Genomic DNA, 20,676 nt, shown 5'->3' with positions numbered 1-20,676 from the left:
TGTTTAGGTCCAATTATACTTTTTCGTTTCTTTTTCCCGAAGTGATTTATCTTTTCACCAATTGAATGATTTTTTGAATTCAAATAATTAATTATTAAGAAAGAATAAAAAAAATGTCCATTTTTAAATTCATTTATATAATCACAAGATAATACATGATATTTTAGTGTTTTTTTATTTATTTACTTATTTATTTTTGAAAAGTTGAACCCAAAAGATAATATGTACTATCAAAATTCGTAATCTCATGATAAAATATTACACTTTCAATTACTATGTCAAGTTATCTTATTCCAACATATAATACAAATGTAATAAAGGAAAAGATTCCACAAGGGAGGGCAGAATCGAAGGACAGCCTTCTATTCGGTTGCTTTTGTAACTCCCCGACATTTGGAGTTAAACTAGTAAATAAATACGGTGGACCTCAAGTCATACGATCGAGCACATTTTCTGTTCAGACTCCTGACGTAGCTTTACGTGCTACGAAGATTATTCCTGAGTTATTATTGAAAATAACCCAAAATAAAGACCGCGGGTTATTTTTGGGTTATTTCGGGATTATTGAAAATAACCCAGAAATAACCTGAAAATAATTCAGGAATAACCTCCGCGGCACGTAGAGTTACGTCAGGAGTACGCACAGAAAAATGATGCCATATGATCACCTTATTAAACTTAATTTAATTAATTAATCAATTTTTAGCTCAAATTCAAATTGATAAATAAATAAATAAATATTTTTAATAATATAATAATTTTGGATCCAAGTTTGTTTGATAGACACACCCCTGAGATAAGATCGAAATACAATTGGAATGATGAGCAACATAGAAATAAATAAAAATATAAACCAATGTCATCAAAAGTATATGGATATATATACATTGACAATTATTTTAAGCTTTGCGTTTATTATTATTATTTTATTTTAAAAGATCTTCTAAAGGTGAAGTTGATGACTCTTTAATAATGGTATGATAATACATTATTAATTTCAAAAATAAATCTTTATTAAAAACATTATTATGGAAGCTATTGATATTATTATTATTATTAATGACAAAAGTATATTTTTATAAATATTCAGAGGAAATTATAAGTATTTAAAAAAATTTTAAACAGCTTACTTATAGTCATCATATGGATAAAGCAAAGGCCAAGGACATGCAACTAAAGGCGTGCAACACCATTCTTCTTTCTCTTGGAGATGAACTCTTCAGAGAAGCTGCCATTAAAAATCATGTTGGAAGGTGAATTGAGAAGTTCAGAACTAAGAATAATTTAGAATATTGATGAATGCAATTTGAAGAAACCATACTTGCAACATGTGATTGTGTTGTCTGCAAACGAAGCTGAATGTGTTGCTGCAACAAACGCAACTAAGAAGAAGGTATTTGGCTGCTAGACTTTATGGAAGAATTGGGATTTAAGCTGATCAAAATGCTGCATTTGATGAAGAATCCAATTTTTCATGGACGGTTGAAGCTTATGAAAGATGTAATGGCGCGTGGAATGATCAAAATCACAGATTGATACAGTTCTTAACAAAAGCAGATGCAGTGATGAAGATTTTTACCTGTTTCAAAATTGTATTTTTGTTTCGAATTGGTGGGATGTGTTTCTCTAAATATCATTTAGTTAGTCTTCTTATCTATGAAATATATAGATCGAAGGAGGAGTTTTTAGTTCATGATCCAACTTCATGAGTTGCCAGATTTTTTTTTGTTGTTGTTGTATTTTATATTTTTTTCTTGATTTGACAGTCATAAAGATTGCATTATAACCGAGATTCTATATATATATACATGAAAAATGTGTTAGCATCGATGCCGAGGATATCCGATGATTTGAAAGAGACGAAACAAGATTAAAAAAAAAAACCCCACTCACAGAAGAACAAAGGGCCGACTTATCCAATCAGACAAAGTCATCCTAGCAAAAGCCAAAGAACAAAAAGAACAACCGAACGATCCAAATATGAACGAATCTGACTAAAGTGAGACAAATAAATATTCGAGCTAATCATTGCAAGAAAGCCGGCTGAAGACATCAATCTACCTTCCTATGGATTTGACCCGAAGAAAAGAATCTAGTTCTTCACCATTACAAGCCGTGCCTTGGGCGTCATCGAGGTTCCTCATCAGGGACTCAAAATTGATAATATCATAGAGTCTTATGGTCATCCCACACGCTCTCCTCATTGAGGAACGAGCTATTTATTGGGTTGTGGTGATTCATTCTCTCCCCGATAACTAAACTCGCTCCGACGATAGGAGCTCTTCATCCAGAGATTGGGGGTCGACAATTAGACAAGATCAACCGATCGGCAAAGCCCAGCCAATCGATTCAGTTCTGCCAACCTGAAGCACGGTCGTGGCCGGCAGCACCGACTCAGCCAAGCCGATCAGGTGAGTCGAGACCAAACAAGCTTAGCCAACTGGGTCAAACGACAACCGAGCAATCAACTCATATAGATAAAATACTTAGAATGTCATCTACAACCCTCATTAAAGTAGGAGTTGAAATCTAATATTATTTTATTGTACTCTCTCTTCCATAAATAAGGTAATCATTTAATGTACAACAGATACCAAATTTGAGGTCCAAGAGGTCATAAAAGACAAACAATACGTGCTATTGTTCATTAAATTTTACTTTTCTCCCTCTATCCTCTTTCTTACGCTTTATTCTTTGGATATGATTTATGAACAAATCAAGATTCTACATATATATACATAAGGGACTTCTAGAAAAAAATGATAATCAAGTAATTAGAAGTTGTTAATAGATAATTTGTCTTCCTTGTTATTTGTATTTCTATCAATCAGTACTTGTGTTATGTTCTCAGTGTTACATTTGGCAAGTGAAGCAGCCTTCCAGACTTGGCAGGAAACCATTTGGATCTCATTACTTCTGCAGTCATTAATTGGGGATTGGAATCAAATTAGGATGATACCATCTCCATTCTCCATGTGGCAATCCCTCATTTTTTTTTCCAAAGAAGTCAAGATATAAAAAGTCAATGGTATTTTCCAACCTGAATTTAGTAATAATTTATAATTATAAAGGAACAACTTGGCCTCTTGGAAGTTATAGGAAGAAGTCAACAATTAAGACAGCAAATGTTCATATAAGCTCGCAGTAGAGATAAATAATCAGGTTTATGTTCTTAATTTTGTATTTATGCTTGTTATTTATGCTGTCCTTTTTCTTATTATTATTTGGCAGGACAATTATAAATATTATAACTAGGTTAGTATGAAAAGCCCATCCATTAGCACATCAGCTGTTTTAGTTTGCAGTTAATGGAATTCTTAAAGATAAAGATTTATGATAAATGAAAGAAAAGTAATGATGAAAAATAGACCATTAACATTCATTCATATAGGATGAATTATTTTTAAACCAAAACCAATTTATATATCATGGTGCCAAAGCCTTATGGCTTAACCGCTACGACTTGAGGCTTTTTGTTAATCCAAATGGGTCAACTATACAATACATAGATCCCAAATACTAAAAAATATTCAAGGCATTTGGCTTCGATGGACTTCTTGATGGAGCCATCTATCGCCCAATCAATAAGGTGATCGATTGACAAGCACTGGATGGATGATCATCATCCGAACCCTAGTAGTTGCACTGCACTCAATCACGACAACATCAATCCGCTTATATTTTCTCAATTTGAACAGGTGTTCAATTATTTGGAGCATGAACGAAAGCAAATGTCAAGCTACAAATTGTTCCCCCAAAAAAAGAGCTTAAAAATAAATAGCATGATATCTCTAAGAGAAATCATGCAATGACCCAATACCTCAACCAGATCAAAATGCTAGTTGACAACATCGCCACTGTTAGCTTTACTATTGGCATTGAAGATACACCTTTAATGGTCTACCCATCTCAAATACAACATTTAATATAGAAATAAGAAGCAAACCGCTATTGTTAAAAAAAAGAAGCAAATTGCACTAATTAATCTAGACAATATTTTACTCACACCTTTGCAGTGAAGAAATCAACATTTCCAATGAAATTATTAGAGACTATCACATTCGATCGTCACAAAGCACTCTAGAGTTATTGTGGCCACATCTATAACAATATATTCCATGGAAGGAGTCATCACACCTACAAACACACTTGACGCTTGACTCTTCTATTCCAACCAAATTGGAGCATGACATTATGCAACTCTATTCCCTACCAAATTTGCAGCAAATAAGATCACACTGTCCTTCATTGCTAGCACTGCCTAAATCCCAACTATGTACTTATAGCCTCAACAAGCACACATGTATATTCAGTCTTTCTCGCTCCTCATTATTGGATCGATATATAGATACAATGGTGTCGACGTTACTTTTAGCGATGGAGACAATACCAATCAAATTCTTAACTTTCACTTGCAAACTTATAATTTTGTCATAGTTCTCCTGTTGGTGATTGCATTTGGCCTAGGTGAAAAACTAGGCCCAAACTTAAACCTAACATTTCAAGTAATGCAGTTCGTCATCTAATGGAGAGTTCATGTTACAATCAAGCGAACTTAAATCCAGTCCAAACTTAATTAGATTCAAGTCAACCCTCAAATATTATATAGGACCTCTAGACCTAAATTGCTCAAAATTAAGTCAAATGCTTAATTAAGACCTTCCCTAGTGACTTTAAACCCTTCCCTAAGCTATTCCTTGAACCTAGGAGGCTTGATCAACTCTATTTGACCAAATCAACCCGATTGACTTGTGGGTTCCACCCAAAAGTCAACTATCTCATTTTCCCTAAATTTTAACTTATGACGACCATAACATATGTAGAAACCACTAGACATCATTTTTTACTCAAATGAAGGCCTCAGATCTGTTGCTCAACTAAATTTAATAAACCCACTAAGGGCCCATTTAATCAAAGCGTATCCAAATAAAACTTGGTACCAGTCGGCTTCAAATGAAGCTAATGATCTCAGCATAAAGTTTGGACCCATCCAAGCTCATCTAAAGATCCAGTCAAACCCCTTGACCAGAAGGCCCGCTAAGGATCAATTAAGCTTATCTTAAAATTCCTTCTAAGAAAAAATGTATTTTTCTGCCCCAACTCCCTTAGGAGCATATTGAACTTTGATTGATACAATTGAATCAGTTTGAGGATTGGATTCATTTGAACCCTTTTAAGCCATTTTGAGTCAAATCCCATCAAATTTAAAAACAATATGCATTATGCAAGGGGGCTAATTAGGAAACACTCCAAAAAATTGCATTTGCCTGCCTTATAATTTAATGCTTGTCTTAATAAAATATAAAATACAAAAATAATTTAAATAAATTTCCCTGAAATCTTTTCTTCATATCATTACAGAAGAATACAATATCCTAACTCAATATAAATATCAAAATGATCAAAAAAAAAAAAAAAAAAACCAAATGTCAATAGCTTTCACTTCTCACCACATAATAAAATTCTCATCTTTTTTACAATGCAAAAGACTAGATGCAGATTATAAAAGGCATCATTTTTTTTTTCTTTCATCACAGATTCGTAGTGCTCTTTCGTTCACCGCCCCTGGAAGAGTGGCGGCGGCCCCGTCGTGGTGGAGGAATCGCCGGCTGTAACTTCATCTTCGAACCCTCTTTCCATTCTTTGTCGGTCGTCGAGCTGCTGTAATTGGATTTCGCCGGCGTTGACGATGTCAGATCGGTCGTCGTCCTCGTTCGCCTGCCCCGTCCACGCTTCCTGTAGCCGGGCGCAAGAAACCAAAATTAAGTATGATATTCATGAAAAGAGTTATATATATATATATATAAATTGGTATTTGAAAATACTGCCCCCTCTACCTGCTGTACATCCCCGTAGGGATTGAACCAGGGTCAGAAGGATCTTACGACTGACAACATAACTTACTACCAACTTGCCACCCAATGACATAGATCCAATGTAGAAGGGATTAGGACAACAAAGAACAAAGTGATATTTCAAAAGAGACAAAAATGATATTTCAACAGAGTCAAAAGATGAATTTATCCTCCCACGTAACTATAAAAATCTCAATATTAGAGATTACATATACAATTTTTATCAAAAATGATTTTAAAATAGACACTAAATTAATTGATTAAGTAGAGTCAAACTACCTGTAACTGCAACGCGTACTCGAGGTTCCACAGCACATCCCCCATCGTCGGCCGATCAACGCCGGAATCCTCCAGGCACTTCTCCGCCGCCTCAACGAACTTGTTCAACGAAGGCGGCCCGACGCGGCCGACCAAATGCGGGTCCATGATCATCTGAACCTTTCCCTTTCTATGACAGTGCAGAGCCCATTCGGCTAAGTTCACCTGATCTCTGGGCAGCGCCGGATTGATCGCCGGCCTCGCGCAGAGCACCTCGAACATCACCACGCCGAAGGAATAGACGTCGGACTTATCGGTGAGCTGCTGCCGCCGGAAGTACTCGGGGTCGAGATAGCCGAAGCTGCCTTTGACGGCGGTGCTGACGTGGGTTTGGTCGAGAGAGGAAGGGCCGGCTTTGGAGAGACCGAAGTCTGACATTTTGGCGACGAGATTTTCGTCCATGAGGATGTTGGTGGTCTTCACGTCTCGGTGGATGATGCCCTGAGAGAGGAGGAGGATGAGTAGCAGGTATTACTTACAGAATGGATGTATCTACAATATTATTGTAAATTATTGTACAATATGTATATATAATAGTGCATGTAAATTTATGGACCACGCACGTAATTATTTTCCCACATGATTGCCACTAATAGGTTCATAACCTATAAAAAATATTAAAACATATGCGTGTGTCTATTTCATTCTAGATGAATAAATATTAATTATATTTTTTTATGAATGTAGTTTAAATATTAATTTGAGTGTTACATAATAAAATAAGTATAATTAATATTTAAAATCATTTTATATTATCTATCTACCTACCTTTCTGCCTAATTAACCTGTCTCTTTGGTTTGTGAGTACCTTGGGGTCATGGCTTTAAGCCTGCCTGAGTGCATCAGCATTGCAACGCGGGATCGAGGGTTTAGGCACATTAAGGGTGACTAAGAGCTCCCATCATGGCCTCCGGCCATTCTTTTATAATATATATATATATATATCCTAACTTGTTTTTTACAAACACACTCAAAGAGTCATAATTAAAAGAGGTGAGAGAGAGATAGAACACACACAAATTTTCCCCACTCAGAAAAAGAGGAGAGCCTATCTTTGTTCCTATTTGGACTACCTATTTAAAAAATTCTAATTAGTACAATTAAAAGAGGTGGGAATTGTTATGACAATCTCTACTAAATATAATCAATACGTATAATTTGAATTAATGACTGTCATAAGTTTGACAAAAATAATGATTTACAATGATTTATGAGCTTTAAATGTTATCAGTCGGTGAGAGACCGATCATGTCGGTCGACCAGCGTGAAACCGATCATGTCGGTCGACTAGACCAAAATCTGTTTCTGTCAAGAGAGGATAATCATTTGGTGTAAATAAGGTCTGTCGTCTTAACAAGATGTCTGGTTGGTTGGTTCTGCGGGACCTCAGAGCCAAGAGACTAGGTGAAGTCTGACAATCAGCGCTTCATACTCCGCCTAGTTGTTTGTGACGTTGAGCTCAAACTCTACCGAGATAGACTGACAGAGATGTTCTCTACTCAAAGCCAGCCCCAACCCAATTATTGCCTGATTGGAGGCTCCATCGACGTCCTATTGTTGGTGAAAATTCCTTTTTACTCCTCTGTCACAGAAAAATTAGCCAGGAAGTCGACGATTGCTTTAGTTTTGACTGTCGTCCGCGGAATGTAGGTGATGTTGAATTCGCTGAGTTCTATCGCCCACTTTAGCAGTCGTTCGGAGTGCTCTGATTGTGTGAGCACGTATTTCAACGGATGGTTTGTGATAAATCGAATCATATGCATACAGAAATACGATCGAAGCTTACAAGCAAAATTAATCAAAGTGAAAGTTAGTTTTTCCATAATCGAGTACCTGGTTTCGAAGCCATGAAGCACTCGACTCGTGCAGTAGACTGGATATTGTTTTCCCACCTCTTGTCCGACTCCGAGGCACAGTGACAACTCTTTTTTGTTGGCTTCGAGCATTGGAGCAGTGGGGGTAACAATAAGGAACTTTTCAAGATTTTGAACACCTTAAACTTGTTCATCCATTTGAAACATTGATTTTTCCTTAGCATTTTGAAGAACACTGCACACCTGTTGGCTAACTTTGGGATGAAACGACTAAGCCCGATGATTTGACCGGTTAATCTCTGGACTTCCTTGGTACTCTGCAGGGAGCAGTATGTCTAGGACTAACTATATTTTTTATGAGTTGGCTTTTAATCTATCAGGAGTCAACAGGAAGCCGAGAAACTTGTCATTTGACGCTCGGAAGGTGCACTTGGAGGGTTTCAATCCCATATTGAATTTTTTTTAGTGTTTCGAATGTCTCTTTTAGGTCTTTGATGTGTTGTTTGACTGTCTTACTCTTAAGTAGAACATCATCAACATACACCTCAACTTCTTTTCCTTTTTTATTAGAAAAAAGTACATCCATGTGGCGCTGATTGGTCGCCCCGGTGTTCTTAAGCCCGAAGGGCATTACATTAAAATAAAATATGTCTTGTGTGCTAATAAATGTCGTTTTTCAGCGTCGGTCGGGTGCATTTTTATTTGGTGGCAGTCGGAGTAAGCCTCAAAGGAACTCATTACCGAGTATCCGGCCATTGTGTCCATAATGGTGTCAATCTTCGGCAGGGGGTAGGTATCATCCGGGCAGGCGGCGTTGAGATTGGTGAATTTGACGCACATCCACCACTTGTCATTGGCTTTCTTGACCATCACAACGTTTGAGAGCCAAATTGGGTATTGTACCTTGCGAATATAGTCAGCGTCAAGCATCTTCTGCACCTCCGCCGCTATCGGTTCAGCCAAAGTTCTAGCAGTCGGCCAAATTTTCTGTTTGACCGGTCAAGCGTAGGGGTTGATGTTTAGCTTGTGGGATGCTACGTCGATTGAAATGTCGGGCATCTCCACTGCAGTCCAAGTGAACACTTTCTGATGCTCCCGAAGTGTTTGTATCAACTGGTACCTAAGCCTTGCAAAAAAAGTTTGCTAATTAAGAAAATCTCATCGAGTTCTTCGTCAGACAGAGGTACTTGGAGGACGGTTTCGCTGTTCTCGAGAGCCCGCTCCCTCTGCATCTGGATATAAAGTGGTACGTGGTCAACGTTCGAGACCGCTTGAAAATAACAGCTTCTAGATTGCACCAAGTACCCCGGACTGTGATACCCTCTCCATCGCCCAGAAACTTTACGACCAAATGATAGGTGGAAATGATCGCCCGGTAGGTGTTCAGGATTGGCCTCCATTGATAGTGTTGCAGTCAATAGAGATTCCACCATGAAAAAATCCTCTGTATTGTATTGCTTTCTTGGTTCCCCCCAAGAAATGACTAGGAGCGATGTGGCCCAGCTCCTCCTTCCTTTCCCAGGAGAATCCGAACAACGGACCCGCCGGCGTTGTCAACCGATTGATCTTCAGGTTGGTCTTATCAAACACCGTATTGAACATGAGACTAAACTCCATATATCAACAAGATTACTACACACCTAGTAGTTGTTGATTAGCATCGTGATGACGATCACTTCATTGTAGGGGTTCCCCTTCGGTGGGAGATCTATATCTATAAAGATAATTGGCAAATTGTTACGTTTATACAGGATGAAGGAGCATACCTCTCCCAAACATTTCTTTTCAAGCAAGATGGTTAGGTCCCCCCCCTAAGATGGTCGGGATTATCCCTGTTAACTGGACCTCACTCAACCGGGCAAACTCGTTTGCGGGTTCTTCTGCTGGAGCTTTACATATCACTATGTGTGCACGTTGACTGTGACAAACTATTTGAGATTTCCAGCGTGGATGAGATCCTCTATCAGATTTCAAAGATGACAACATTCCTTTGCGTCGTGACCATGGTCACGATGGTACTGGAAGTGTCTCTTCGGATCTCGTAAGGTCGAGGCCGTCTTCAGTGGTAGGGTCGTGGTAGGGCCAATTTTAAATATCCTTGTTTTGGATGGCTTGGACCATCTCGGTCATTGACATGTTGAGTGGTGAAACCTTGCATTTCCCAGTAAACATATGGTCTTTCGTAATATTGGATCATCATTGGTTAGAGCGTCAGTTTCGGTCAAGATGTCTACAACCTTTTCTCCGTTGATCCCAGGACCGAAAATTTTGCTAATTAAGAAGATCTCATCGAGTTCTTCGTCAGACAGAGGTACTTGGAGGACGGTTTCGCTGTTCTCGAGAGCCCGCTCCCTCTGCATCTGGATATAAAGTGGTACGTGGTCAACGTTCGAGACCGCTTGAAAATAACAGCTTCTAGATTGCACCAAGTACCCCGGACTGTGATACCCTCTCCATCGCCCAGAAACTTTACGACCAAATGATAGGTGGAAATGATCGCCCGATAGGTGTTCAGGAGTGGCCTCCATTGATAGCGTTGCAGTCGATAGAGATTCCACCATGAAAAAATCCTCTGTACAGTATTGCTTTCTTGGTTCCCCCCCCAAGAAATGACTAGGAGCGATGTAGCCCAGCTCCTCCTTCCTTTCCCAGGAGAATCCGAACAATGGACCCGCTGGCGTTGTCAACCGATTGATCTTCAGGTTGATCTTATCAAACACCGTATTGAACATGATATTGAATAAACTCCATATATCAACCAGAATACTACACACCTAGTAACGATCACTTCATTGTAGGGGTTCCCCTTCGGTGGGAGATCTATATCTATAAAGATAATTGGCAATTGTTACGTTTATACAGGATGACGGAGCATACCTCTCCCAAAAGTTTCTTTTCAAGAAAGATGGTTAGGTCCTCCCCCTAAGATGGTCGGGATTATCCCCGTTAACTGGACCTCACTCAACCGGAGACCTCACTCAACCGGGCAAACTCGTTTGCGGGTTCTTCTGCTGGAGCTTTACATATCACTATGTGTGCACGTTGACTGCACACTGACTGTGACAAACTATTTGAGATTTCCAGCGTGGATGAGCTCCTCTATCAGATTTCAAAGATGATGACATTCCTTTGTGTCGTGACCATGGTCACAATGGTACTGGAAGTATCTCTTCGGATCTCGTAAGGTCGAGGCCGCCTTCAGTGGTAGGGCCAATTTTAAATATCCTTGTTTTGGATGGCTTGGACCATCTCGGTCATTGACATGTTGAGTGGTGAAACCTTGCATTTCCCAGTAAACATATGGTCTTTCGTAATATTGGATCATCATTGGTTAGAGCGTCAGTTTCGGTCAAGATGCCTACAACCATTTCTCCGTTGATCCCAGGACCGAGAGTTGTTGTCATTTTGGTGACCTGTGAGGGATCAATTGTCCTTCGCCTTCCGCGATTCACCCTGTTCTTTTCGCCCATTTGATGGATTGTCAGGTGACTCCAACTTACCCTTCGGGGAGCCCTAGAGGTCTTTTTCGATGAGTATGTGCCTGTTTGTCATCTCCAATACCTCCGTGAAAGTAGTGGGTTTAAATAGGTTTCGATAATACTTTAATCGTTTGCTTCAGACTCCTCATTTCAAAGCTTTTACAGCTATATCAGGCTTCAGGACTCTAACTTCCAACATCTCATTTTGGAAATATGCGATGTAGGCCTGTAAGCTCTCATTTTCTCCTTGTTTGAAGTCAATCCGGGTGTCTGAGTCCTTCCTCCATTTTTGTACGTTTGAGAAGTGTGAGACGAATAGTCTTTTAAATTCATAGTAACTTGGGATAGTTTCAATCGGCAGATCGTTGAACAATCGAAGGGTCAACTCCTTTAGGGAGGTTTGGAAAAGTCGACACATTTATGGGGTCATTGATCTGGAGCAGGTCAACTGATGACTCGAATGATGCTATGTCGTTGATCTGGTTGGTCATCCCTTAGTAATAATCCAAGCAAGGGATCCTTAGCTTGGATGGAGGTAAGGCCTCTTCGATTCGATAAGTAAAAGCCCCTCTTGCAAGCGGGCATACCTCTTCCCATCGTCTGTTCGCCTGTGTAGATGTGGTTATGTCAGCATGCCATGACTCGTCTTATCTCTCTGTCCGCTGGTTGTTGATCTGGTTGTCTGGACCCGACGGTCTTTTCGCTGAGGCCCTTTAAGGATGAACCTCTTAAGGTTTTGCTTCCAATCGAGGCGTCTAGTCATTCATCTGGGTGATTGCTGATTGGAGGACCTCGAATTACTCCACATGAAGGTCATTTGGGTTTGTAGATTCTCGACTTGTGTGTGGACGTCCAATTACGTAGCATTTATATTTGGCACAATGTGTATTTTTTTCTCTTTAGAAAGTGATTCCTTCTTAGTCCTTTCCACTTCTCGTCTGTTGCATGTTTCACGCTCAACGCACCATCTTCAAGAAGTTGAATCCTAACTTATCCTTTTGCGAGCACGCCACGGGAGTCAGAATTGAATGAGGCGAGAGAGAGAGAGAGAGAGAGAGAGAGAGTGAGAGAGTAAGAACACACGAAAATTTTCCCCACTCAAGGAAAAAGCCAGTCTTTATTCTTCTTAGGACCGCCTATTTAAAGGGTCTAATTAGTACAATTAAGGGAGGTGAGAACTATTATGACAACCGCTCCTAAATATAATTAATGTGTATAATTTGAATTAATGATTGTCATAATGTTGACAAAAATAATGATTTATAATGATTTATGAGCTTGAATGTTGTCAGCCTGTGGGTGGTCGATCACGTCGGTCGGGCAATCGAAATTTGTCTCTGTCAAGATAGGGTAATCGGTTGGTGTAAATAAGTCGGTCGTCTTGACAAAAGATGTGGTTTGTTGGTTCTATGGGATCTATCACTTTAATCAGAAGATCGATTGATGAGTCGACCCGTTTCGTTAGGCGAACTGTGGCTCACTTGTTGGTTGACTCAAGTCTTACAGGGCTCGTGTCTTGTCTGTCTAGTCAGTCTGCTGCCCCGACCAAATCTTCCCTCTCGTAAGCTCTAATAGATCTTGTCACAGTCTGTGCGGAGTATCCAACGAGACTCGCTGCCAGCACGATTCACGCCTTACCCTTGGCGGATCTTACTGCTACTGAGTAGGGGACCATCTCCTGAGCTTTGACCTATTCCGAGTTTAAAAACGCGGATTCTCTTGCTTAGCGTTGAATGATCGTTTAAAAGTTTACTCTAAAAAAAAAACTTCGTATTCTCAACCGTTCTTTATACTACTTAAATTACACAAAAAATATGTCATGAAAATATATATTTTTATTTTAGATCAATTAATATTAGTGTTATTTGTTATATTTTTTAAAAACTAAGATATTATGCAAACAAATATAAATATTTATGTGTTATGGTTATATAATTAAATACTTAAAATATTTATATCATGCATCCAAAGCCACTTTTACATATATTTTTTCAGTTTTTTTTCCCCCTACATAATTCAAATAATTTTTTTTTTCCTTCTACATATCTAAAAAGCAGAAATTGGGCTGGCTTACCTGGGCGGCGCCGGTGTGGAGGTAATGGAGGCCGCGGGCGGCCCCGATGCAGATCTCGAGGCGCTGCTTCCACGAAAGTGGAATCAGGGTGGGAGAAGAAGGGTAGAGATGATCGCGAAGCGGTCCGTTGGACATGTACTCGTACACAAGAATCATCTCATTGTTCTCGTCGCAGCAGCCGATGAGAGAGACGAGGTGGCGGTGGCGGAGCTTGGACAGCATCTCGATCTCCGTATGGAACTCATTGATTCCTTGATCGGAGGAAGGATTGCCGCGCTTAACGGCCAGCTTGGTGCCGTCGTCCAGGATGCCCAGATAGACTTTTCCGAAGCCTCCCACGCCAATCACGTTCTTGTCGTCGAAGTTGCAGGTGGCCTGCTGGACCTCCGCGAACGTGAAGAATCTGGTGGGACCAATTTTATTATTATTTTGTTTCATAAAAAGCAATTGATTAATCATAATATTTTAAATTAAATTTTAATAGCATTTATTTCGCACGAATAAACTATTTATTTCCCAAAATAAATTTGGTGAGGAAATTTTAAATTACATTATTTTTACAATGAAAATAAAATCATAGTCATTGAATTTATTTTGAGATTATGTGTACTTAATCTATGTAAAAAATAATGAATGTAAATTCATTTTGTTTGAGGTTTTATAAGAATATTGTGGTTTAATTTTTATAAATTTAGTTTCTATAAAAATGTATATGTTACATTTCTAATATCAGAATTTTAATTTTTACATGCATAACATTTAAAATTCTAACATTTATATATATATTAATCTTTTAAGAGTGAAATACTTATTTTCATGTATAGATTTTAGGGGCTTTTACATAAATAGCACTTATTATCACATTTTTAATAGTCAAACTCATCTTTTCATCCCTTAGGTAAAGTGTTATGTGTGTAAAAATGAAACTCTGGGTGGGAGATAGGTAGAGCCATAAGAATTGCATGCTATGTATGTAAATTTTCCTAGATTTTATCATTTTGATATCATTATGATACAAAATATAAATATCAAATTTTTAGGGATAATTACATGCATAGCGTCTGAAATATTGTTATTTACAAAATCCAGCACCGATGTGATATTTTTAAACTAACTAACCGATGTACTTGCACGTGCCACTATCAAATCATTGATGATTTGATAAAAATGAAAAATATTGGTTCGGATTTTATCATAAATTTTGATATTCTAGCAAGAATTTAAAAAATTGGATGAAATAGGGTGCTATATTTGTAATTAGCAAGATGTTGGGTGCCATGTATGTAAACAGCCCGTTTTAAATATATAATTTCCTAAAATATATTGAAAAAAAAAAGAAAAAAGTTTGAAAAATTACCTCCCAAGGCCAAGCCCGCCCGTTGTGAGATAACTTGTATACCCGCCCTTGCTCTTGCGCGACTCAAAACCCTTTCCATTCTTTGAAGAGGAGGAGCTCCCCTTCCCACTCCACTTTCTCAAAAAACCCGGCCGGCCTGAATGGCTAACATGTAGTGGCAACAACCAAGATGAGAAGCTATGCTTCTTCCTCCAATCCTCTGGCCGCCGCCGCCATCGAAGGAACATAATCGTCACCAGCGCCAATGCTGTTGCTCCCATAGCGAAACCGAAGATGGCTACCACGACCTTTCCTTTTAAGTTGCCGGTGGCTCCATCGCTGTGGTAAGAGCCGTCGACGGAATATGGGCCGTCAAGGCTGCCGGCGCTATTGCTCATCTTCATGACCTCAATGCCGTTGAGTATGGCATTGGGAAGACCGATGTCATTCATCACTGGTGGGCTGATTTGGAGGGAGATGCTGCTGGAGATGAGAGTGGTTCCGGCGACGACGAAGTCTTTGTAGTAGGCCATGGCGAGGTTCCCACCTGCAAGGCCGAGACAGTGAGTGAGCTCAAAAAATTTATTCTTGTTTATAGACTACAACTGTTTAAGAATTCAATCATGTGGCAAACTGTTATATAACATTCACATGTTGGCATCGCACAAAGTTACAATATAATCACAATGCTACTTGTCATGCATTACTGGTTGATGCTTCATCACTGTCAAATAGCTGGTATTTTGATTCTAGCGCTACTTCACACATTATCAATGCTTTTACATAATTTTTATTGCCATAAGTTTATCATGGCAATCAACAAGTCATTGTTGAGAGTGATCAAGCTCTCACAATTGCTCATATTGGCAAAGGCTACCTAATTCTCACTGTAAGTTTTGCTTATCCCCCCTTCTTCACGCTCCACAAATCTCACATAATTTGATGTTTGTTTAACTTGAAAGAACTCTTGTTTCCTTTCCTTTGATGAAGTGATTACTCTATAAAGGAGTGGAAGACAAATCAAGCCCTCTTCTTGGGACCAGTCATGATGGACTTTACCTTGTTCGACCACGTTCATAATCTTCAACTTGCAAACAACATGTGTTGGCTTCCACCACACAACACCCCTACTTGGCATTGTCGTTTAGGACATCCTCACAATACTATTCTTTCTACTTTAGCAGACTGAGGTCCTACAATATGTTTTCTTCTTCTAACTTTTCATGTAATCTCGGCAATATAGCAAAAGGTCACATAAAACTCTTTACTACTTCTATCTCAAGATATCTTGTTCCCTCTGAGATCATCATTTTGATGTGTGGGATCCTTCCCTTATTTTTTCATACACTCTCTCTTACAATCCACCACTTGCTCTTATTTCATCGCTACACAACCCACCAGCTATCTCTCTACTTTCTCATTCTTCCACTCAGTTATGTGGTCCTCAACATTCTTATTACTCTTTCCTAGATATCATCCCCTCAATGCCTATGCCTATTTCTACAGCATCTTCACCTCCTCCATACACATTACTTATCATATAGTTATCAAGTTTTAAATAGTGACACTAAAACCAAAGAAGATCTTTACTCCGCCTCATTGTTTTACTACCTCTCTCGATTTGACATACTTTATGATTGCAGTTCAGCAAGCGCATTGAGCTGACATATTTATATTGTGATAATCTTTTCACGTTGAGTCTCGCTAATAGCTTAATTTTTTTTTATGTTTAGTCAAAATATTGAGGTTGAATATCACTTTATTCGGAATTGTATGTATCATATTAAAAGAAATTATTAATTATCACATCACTTGCCAAGGTTAGGTTGTTGAGAATTTTACTAAGGTTCACTCTATCTCTCGATTTTCCTTTCTTCGTGAACAATTGGCAATTCGTTCGAATCATCAGCTTAGGGGGGAGATTTTAAATCATTAATTTTGGTTGTTATATTCTCCCCTTCCATTTGCATCTCAGGTGGCATCATCTGCCTTATCATTCTATGACTACATATTGCACATTCATCCTTTATTTGTTAACAACCTTTGATTATGTGTAATCATACTACTTTAATACTCCTACATGAGTGCAACACTTCTCTCTGTCTCTAGTGAATAAATTCTCCATCAAATTTTGTATAGTAAGGCCTTATTGTAGATTTTTATTTGTATTTTTTTTTTCTTATTGCATGGAATATCATTTGCTTTTACAATTACTATTTGCTACATTGTTAACTATACTCATGGCACCTTGGTTCAACAGCTTGTCAATTTTATAACTCTTAACATGAAAACTCACTTGACAAGTGTCCTCTATAAGGCCAAAGGAGTTGTTACGGCATTCATGTATTTTTATCTTTTATTTTCATGTAGCCCATTATATTGTATAACCAAGATCAATCCAAACCTACAAATAAAAGATCAAGTTTGAGACAACGGAGACTCAATCAGATATACCTAATGATACACTCTTTGTATTCGATGTCCTTTGAGTAATAAAATTCCAGAGCTTTTCTCTCTATACACTCTTTGTTAATCTATTTTTTTGTCTTTCTCTCGATCACGCTTATCTAGATTGTGTGAGTCCAAGAACAATTTAGGATATAACAATAATCTCATTGTACAGTCAACTAACGAAGTTCCCCTATAAGAACTTGGAAGCACAGGCCAAATAATTCTTAAATAGCATAGATTATATAAGTCCAACTCATCTGCCATATAAGTAACAAATCAAGTTCAATCGATATAATCTTATCATGTAGTCAATTATATAATGCAATACTAATTATTCCTTATAAATATAGAGTTTTAATCAAATAAGAACAAATGTAATGTCAAACATTTTGGTAAAAATTTTGTTTCATCAGTCTCACACAAAAAGTTCCTCAAAAGATTCTAATAACATCTCTATATTTCTCAAAATTGTCTCTTTTAAATTTAGTTGGCATTCTCTTCGCTGAAATTTAGTCAGACTTTTCTGAAATCTAAACAAACAAAAAGTAATTTCACTCTATTTACTTCACAAACAATCAAACAATTTCTACATTTTTAGAATACACTACAATCAAAATATCCTGCAATCTTTTTACACCACATTCCTTTTTCAGCAAACCAAAAAACCCTTTTGTTAAAATCCAACTTAAATTTAGTTCCTCTCCTATACTATTTGAGCTTCATCCACAATATATAATTATCTTCGGTGCAATGAACGTCTATAATGAATAATATCAAGGACTAAAACTTGAATCAACATAAAAGTCAAAATTTAGATATTTGCACAACAAGCAATCTAACGCATAGGTCTCTTCTGAAATAGTTTTTACCCAATTCTGACAGATCAACAGCCCAAACTTTAATTTTTACATACAAACCGACCTGATTCCTATGTTTTCAGCACAGCTAGGATGGTTTTTAAGTTAAAAATTGAAGTTAAGTTTAGGTGGTTGATGTATTTAAACTTAGGAATTGTATGGTAGGTATGTAAATCTCCCTTTTAAAAAGGGAGGATTGTCAATATATTAATGTTGAATCAAATATATTATAATATGCTTGACTCACAATTGCAGAACTTCAATAAAATTTGCATCATTAAAAAATAAAAAGGTAATTGGGTATTGTTGTAATACCTGTTAGAGATGAAAGATCGAGGTTGGGAATAGCCAGCATCCTGTTAATGAAAACGTTGAAGTATAGCGTATTAAGACTCCTGCTAACAATGTCACAGAAATGGAGTCGAACGAGGTACGAATATCCGCCGCCGTCCGCCGGGATCTCCCACGTTATATTAAACATCGGCTCCGATACATTCGCATCCCTCATGCTATCTGCCGTCGCGTAAACGCTTCTCGGCGCAATAAGCTGCGTCACCGTGCCATCTTCGGGATACTTAACCTTCTCCGGCGCTATGGCCACCTTCTCCGCCGTCTCCGGCGGCTTCAAAAATGAATCCGGAAGCCATTCTCTCGCCAACGTGTCATTCTCAGATGAAATCTTCTCCCCGCCGACGTTAATTCGACTGATGACCTCGAGCGCATAGTTGTTAATCCCGCTGAACTGCTCTTGGGGACTGATGCTAGCGGCGGAGTTGGGGATGAGAGATTCCGGCGCGGAGACAACTTCGACGGCGTTGAGGAAGGCAAAGGAGCCTTTTTGGGGTTTGAAAGTGAGGGAAAGGCGTTCGTTGTCGACGTTGATGAGGTATTCTTTGAGAACAGGGGAGGCAGGGGATGGTACGGAGAAGTCGCGAAGGAGGACGAAATCTTCGGTGTTGACGGTGAAGATGGCGGAGGAGAGGTTGTAGGAAGGGGAAGGGAAGGGGAAGAAGTGTAGGCGGATGAAATGGAGGCCGAGTTTGGTGATGAAAAAGGAGTAGCTGGAGGTTGAGGAGAAGACGCGTGCGGTGTGGTAGAGAGGGGAGAGGGAAGGGATGGGAGAGGTGGATGAGAGGCGGATGTCCTCGTCGGTGGAGAGGAAGGAGGAGGATTGGGGCTCTGAGCGGAAGGTGCGGCCGTCGGAAAGTTGGAGGCTTTTAGGGGCGCCGCAGTCGAGGAGGTAGATGTCGGAAGGGGTAAAGGCGGGATTTTTAGGGTTGTTGGAGGTGAGGGAGAGAGGAAGGTGGAGGAGGAGGAGGAGGAAGAGGGAGAAAATGGGCGTCAGGTGGATGCCCGATGCTGGCCCATGTTTCTCCCCTCCGATCATGGTGGGGGCGCGCGGCGAGGGGTTAGATGGAGGAGAGAAGGGAAGGAGAAGACATGGAGATGGTAGGATGGACAATGGGGATGAGAGATCGGCTCGGCGTTACCTGTTACGGATGAGTTTGGCGTTTGGCCGCAATTGTAGGGGAGGAGGAAGGTTGGAAGCACGAAAGAGGAAGAAACATGGGATTTCAGACCTGAATATAAATAGGACTGTTATTTCTGTGATAATTTAATGAATTATGTTTTTTTATGCATTTAATTTAGGATTTTTTGTTACATAATTTAGTTGAGATCGAACAACTCACGGACAGAGATACGATACATTGATTATTAGAAACTTCTCCCAAAAAAAAAAAAATAAAATAAAATAAAAATTGCATTTTTATGCAATAAATTGATTAATAAAAATTGCATTTTTTTATACACAGTTTCTATGTATTTACAAACCTAATATCTAAATTTTAATTTTTTTTTATATTCATAACACTTAAATCCTTCATACTATAATACATATATCATTATTATTAACTTTTAAAACCTCAAACTCACCTTAAAACTCATATCTATGTGTTTAGAAGTGTATTATGTGGTCAAAATAAAAAAAATTTGAATCTAAATCTCAATATTTGATTGTTTGTTTTCAATTTTTAGTTATGTTTTACTCTTCATTTAACCGAACAAGCGGAAAAATCGAAAATAGAAATTAAATGGAAGATTCAAAAAATCAAATCGATATCATACATGTGAGATATGTAATTCTTAATATTTGTTCAAAACCAAGCTCTAGCTAACAACTACGTATATATTTGTTCATAGCTAAACTATTTGAGCGGAAGTAAGCTTAGTTTCAGTTGGTACAATTTTATTGAAATTTTGTCAGGTTTAATCTTTCGAATGTCAGATTTCAGTTGCAATTAATTTGATCAATTTAAAAATTGAACCATCTAAAATGAATGACATCCCATGAACCACGTATTCATACATCGAAAGATTTACATAAATCTTAACCCGAGGGTGAATATTTTATTTACAAAAATGTACATATATATCACTTAATTTTTATGTCCTCACATTTTAACAACTAAACTTCAATCTTTATATGCATA

General features: G+C 38.4%; 1 protein-coding gene across 1 annotated transcript; it reads right to left on the bottom strand.

Annotated features, from left to right (window-relative positions):
- Positions 1–5,418: 5,418 nt before the first annotated feature.
- Positions 5,419–19,771, bottom strand: LOC110023512 (probable receptor-like protein kinase At5g61350). Its single transcript, XM_020722969.1, has 5 exons — positions 18,500–19,771; positions 14,898–15,423; positions 13,541–13,943; positions 6,135–6,614; positions 5,419–5,736 (listed from the first exon to the last, which is right to left on the bottom strand). The coding sequence occupies exons 1-5, from the start codon at positions 19,569–19,571 to the stop codon at positions 5,557–5,559; spliced, it is 2,661 nt and encodes an 886-aa protein (XP_020578628.1). The 5' UTR covers positions 19,572–19,771; the 3' UTR covers positions 5,419–5,556.
- Positions 19,772–20,676: the final 905 nt, after the last annotated feature.

The sequence above is a fragment of the Phalaenopsis equestris genome, unplaced genomic scaffold (assembly GCF_001263595.1).
Source record: "Phalaenopsis equestris unplaced genomic scaffold, ASM126359v1 Scaffold000224, whole genome shotgun sequence".
Taxonomy (NCBI): domain Eukaryota; kingdom Viridiplantae; phylum Streptophyta; class Magnoliopsida; order Asparagales; family Orchidaceae; genus Phalaenopsis; species Phalaenopsis equestris.
Note: the sequence above shows the minus strand (reverse complement) of the source record. Positions and strands in the feature narration are given on the sequence as shown.

Coding starts and splice junctions, on each gene's coding strand:
- LOC110023512 (XM_020722969.1), bottom strand. CDS start 19,571: ATGATCGGAGGGGAGAAACATGGGCCAGCATCGGGCATCCACCTGACG. Junction 13,944..14,897: donor GGCGGGCTTGGCCTTGGGAG/GTAATTTTTCAA, acceptor TGGTCCCACCAG/ATTCTTCACGTTCGCGGAGG. Junction 5,737..6,134: donor AGTACGCGTTGCAGTTACAG/GTAGTTTGACTC, acceptor GCCCGGCTACAG/GAAGCGTGGACGGGGCAGGC.